Here is a 3,738-nt window from a genome sequence, read left to right as displayed (position 1 = left end):
GCTCTATGACGTTATCAATATTTTTCTTGTATAGAGACATAATCCGTCGTATTTGAGGATCCCCGTGCAACAAGGAAAGAGCAGAAGTGACAGCACTCACCTTATTCAAGCAGTTCCTTACATCTTGACTACATTTGTCAGATTTTAGTAAAACGCTACTATCATATATAACCGATCCCAATTTCTTCAACACAAGATTCATAAGTTCATGGCACCGGTCCAACATCAAAAAACAAGGTACAGTATAATAACACCGGAAGCTGAATGGAAAGGAAGGAGTTCTTTGTCCATCATCTTCTGGAACACACTGTGGTAAAGTGAAATTTAGAATCAATGAAAGTATTAAAATCAATTCATATCAGAAAAATAAAGATCCATTTCTTTAGAAAATAAAATAAAAGAAAACTCAAATTACAGAAATAATGATAATTTAGACAGTATTCCCCCATGGCCTTTATTATAATAATTGCCTGTATACATTTAGCTAAGTTCTGCATTTTCTTTTAGAAGTTGTCAATTTTTATTTTATATGTAAGATACTATAACAATCAATCATAAAATTTTAAAAACAATGGACATTTCTACTTTCAAAACAAAAATTAAGGACAGAGAAAAAACAATTGGCTAATTCTGATACAAAGCATCATCTGGGGTATCCAAAAGAATAAGTAGATAATAGGCAACAACAAATTTATATAATTTGTTAGTCAGTTTTTGGAAGCATACTTACCTGCACAACATCTATCAGATATTCCGAAAGATGATGGCCTAGAGTGGCAATGCTTTGTTCAGAAAGTAGTGTGGGCTTCGAATCCACTGAAACAACCATTCTCAGGAGAGAGCATCTATTATCCAAGGAAGGCTTTTGTGACTGCGGTACAAACACGTATGAGAAATCATTCTTATAAGAAAATTCTAAATGAGCTAAGAACAAAGCACAAGAAAAGTAAATAGAAAAAATTGCAATGCAAAAGAAAATGTGTCAACTTACTATCTGATCAATAATCAATCTCTCTATCAACCGTAGAACAATAGCTTTGTCACCCATCTGTTGAATGCATGAGTAAATCTTAGCTGTAATTGACTTTAAAGTTTAGCAAAGTGGGTCGCCCTTAAAATCAGAGGAACCAAATTCTGCAAAATTAAAAGTAATAAAATTCCTCAATCTATGGTGAATGAAGATTGCCAAAAGTAGGTTTACAAAGATTAAAAAAAAAAAGATAATTTCAATCACAAAAGATTACTCAAGCTGCGAACATGTTATGCATACATAGCAATGACAAATATTTTCTTCAATCAAGTAACTTTGCTAGCTAGAGAATGGGAAGAATGCCATACAAATATTGTTATTTACAAGTTACCAAGGAGCAAGATAAAGATGGCAGGAATGCAAAATTGGATGAGTACAGATAGCAATGTAATAGTAACCCGTTACTGGTGATAAGTAATCAATTACTGGGCTTGCATTTAAAGAGTTCACAAATAAAGAACAGTGGTAAGAGTGGGATGAAATTGGAAGGAGAGGAAGACAAGAGAACAATAGTATAAACAGAATGGATTGCAGGCAGAAGGAATTGGAGAGGTAGTGAGGATCATGCTTGGGGGAGAGAGAATGATTATGTGAGGGACGGCAATAGAATAAAAGTTATAAGGATTCTTAAGGTAAAATAACTGGCTTAGCTGACTGAAGGAGTTCTTCCCCAGGAAAGGGATTATTCTTATTTCAGTTTCTACATTTACATTTAGCAAGGTGATCTGCCCCAGCTATGGTCTATTTTTCCCTAACTCTTTATTGTAAGAGAAGCTTCCCCTCTGATTAATCAAATTTCAGTATCAATACTATACAGTTTTCCTATTCTATTTTTGGGTCATATCACATGGGATATGTTGTTTTGCATTACCAATTTCAACCCCTGCCAGTTCTTTCTGATCCCAACTACTGAGTATTATGGACAAAAGCACTTATTAGAAAATTGAAACAAGAAATGGATAATATAAAAAGTTACACAAAAGGTAGTCCAAATAAATCTTCGTAAGCTACCAGGAGAAACTTTGAAACGTGCGACCAAGGTGATGAAAAAACTCAAGTAATCCGCAATTTCTATACACCCTCGCTCATAGGCTAACTGGAGAACGTCTATGATCCAAAATAAGACATAGGAGTCTAGATCATCACCTGCAATAGTACAAAAAAAAAAAACAATTAATGTTAAGAAGCTTTAACCTAGAAAACTTTACAGCCTTTATATCATTAGTATATAAATCCTATTTCCACTTAAAAGACAATGGCTACACTGAACATTAAAAACGTTAGTACAGAAAGTGAGGGAAAAATGCTGTACAAAAAGTATACTCCATTGTTTAAGTTGTCAAAACACTTATTTCACAGTAACATCACAGTTTTAGAATTATCACTTCAATGACTACTTTGCGGGGAAAAGTCCAAACTTTCAGATCAATCTTACATGATTTTAACAAGATAACCATATTTTTATCACAGGCAATAAAATAAATAGAAAAATAAGGCAGTCAAGTCAGATAAATAACTTATTTTTTAAGAAACAACAATTACATGGTTTATAGTTAATTTCACAAAAATAAATATTACTTGAATCTGAGGCATACATTCGAGATGTTTCCAAAAGAAATCCTACAAAAAATCAGAGCTGTGGGACTTCTGTGCTATTTCTATCACATTTATTAAAACAAAAATTATTACAAAATGGAAGAAAAAGGTTGCAACCTTATTCTCCTCAAACAAATTTAAATGATAAACCTTTCGATACCTTAAATTAATCAAATCACTCAACATTAGGTATGCAAATGATAGTAGGTAAAATGTTAAGTGAGGAGGTACGAAGACAAAATTACTAAAAAAACAAATCGTGTCAGTGAAACTTTAAATGAGCCTGAAGCTTACTTAGGCAACAATAGAGTAATGACTTTAAAATAGGCAGGTCCAAATGAGAGAAATAGTAAATGGAACATAAAGCGAGAACTTGAGATTCTCTAGGAAGCCTGAGAAAAGGACCAAAACATATCGGTCCTGCAACGTGAAAAACAAAACAATTAGAAGCCAAAAAATAACTCACAGGTGTTGATTATTAATACGGATGTCAACATCATGTTCATGTTTACCTCCCTCTTGATATGTACAGTAAAAATCTTGCAATGACTGCTGCATGATGTTATACATGCAAACAAGTGTTGGATTCCAAGCACGCTGTCCAATACGATGTAGAAGACGTACCAAAGCCTATGATGAACATAAAATGCTTTAGGTGAAGGGACAAATTAAATTGCAGACTTAAGATCAATGCAAAGGCAGATTAATCTCTCAAAATGCAGTCAACCATGAATTTCAAATAAAGTCCTCCTTATCAAATCAAAATAATAACTACCTGGGAGCAGGCTGGGTGATTGTCTCCAAGCTGGATAAGCAACCGAGGGAGATCTCCAGTCCATGCACGTAAAGCCTCATGAAGAACTATATACTGTGGATTGCTTGTACCTGTGGAATGCATGCCTTCCATCTATATTTGGACCAAAGACAAAAAACACACATTAATCTGGAAGGAAGGAAATAAATTGTTTTCATGAGATTATCCAAAAATCAAGAATTTCATTTCAATAGTGTTCTCAAAAGGAGATGAATCCAAACTCACGTAAGTTAACACATCTTCAATGGCAGAAACACAGGCTTTCAGCAAAGAACCTGGCTTGCTTTCCCTAAATGTC

General features: G+C 33.8%; 1 protein-coding gene across 1 annotated transcript; it reads right to left on the bottom strand.

Moving 5' to 3' along the window:
• Positions 1-6: 6 nt before the first annotated feature.
• On the bottom strand, positions 7-3,732 carry LOC106754473. Its single transcript, XM_014636489.2, has 8 exons — positions 3,666-3,732; positions 3,402-3,533; positions 3,139-3,256; positions 2,921-3,046; positions 2,042-2,176; positions 992-1,134; positions 731-871; positions 7-307 (listed from the first exon to the last, which is right to left on the bottom strand). The coding sequence occupies exons 2-6, from the start codon at positions 3,531-3,533 to the stop codon at positions 1,094-1,096; spliced, it is 552 nt and encodes a 183-aa protein (XP_014491975.1). The 5' UTR covers positions 3,666-3,732; the 3' UTR covers positions 7-307; positions 731-871; positions 992-1,093.
• Positions 3,733-3,738: the final 6 nt, after the last annotated feature.

This window comes from Vigna radiata, unplaced genomic scaffold (assembly GCF_000741045.1).
Source record: "Vigna radiata var. radiata cultivar VC1973A unplaced genomic scaffold, Vradiata_ver6 scaffold_1009, whole genome shotgun sequence".
Classification (NCBI taxonomy): domain Eukaryota; kingdom Viridiplantae; phylum Streptophyta; class Magnoliopsida; order Fabales; family Fabaceae; genus Vigna; species Vigna radiata.
This window is presented reverse-complemented; position numbering and strand designations above follow the sequence as displayed.

What these genes read in the sequence shown, in the direction of transcription:
- LOC106754473 (XM_014636489.2), bottom strand. Translation starts at nt 3,533, where the DNA reads ATGGAAGGCATGCATTCCACAGGTACAAGCAATCCACAGTATATAGTT. An exon ending in CTGTACATATCAAGAGGGAG is followed by an intron (nt 3,047 to 3,138) that starts GTAAACATGAAC and finishes TTCACGTTGCAG; the next exon opens with GACCGATATGTTTTGGTCCT. An exon ending in ACGTTTCAAAGTTTCTCCTG is followed by an intron (nt 1,135 to 2,041) that starts GTAGCTTACGAA and finishes TTAATTTTGCAG; the next exon opens with AATTTGGTTCCTCTGATTTT.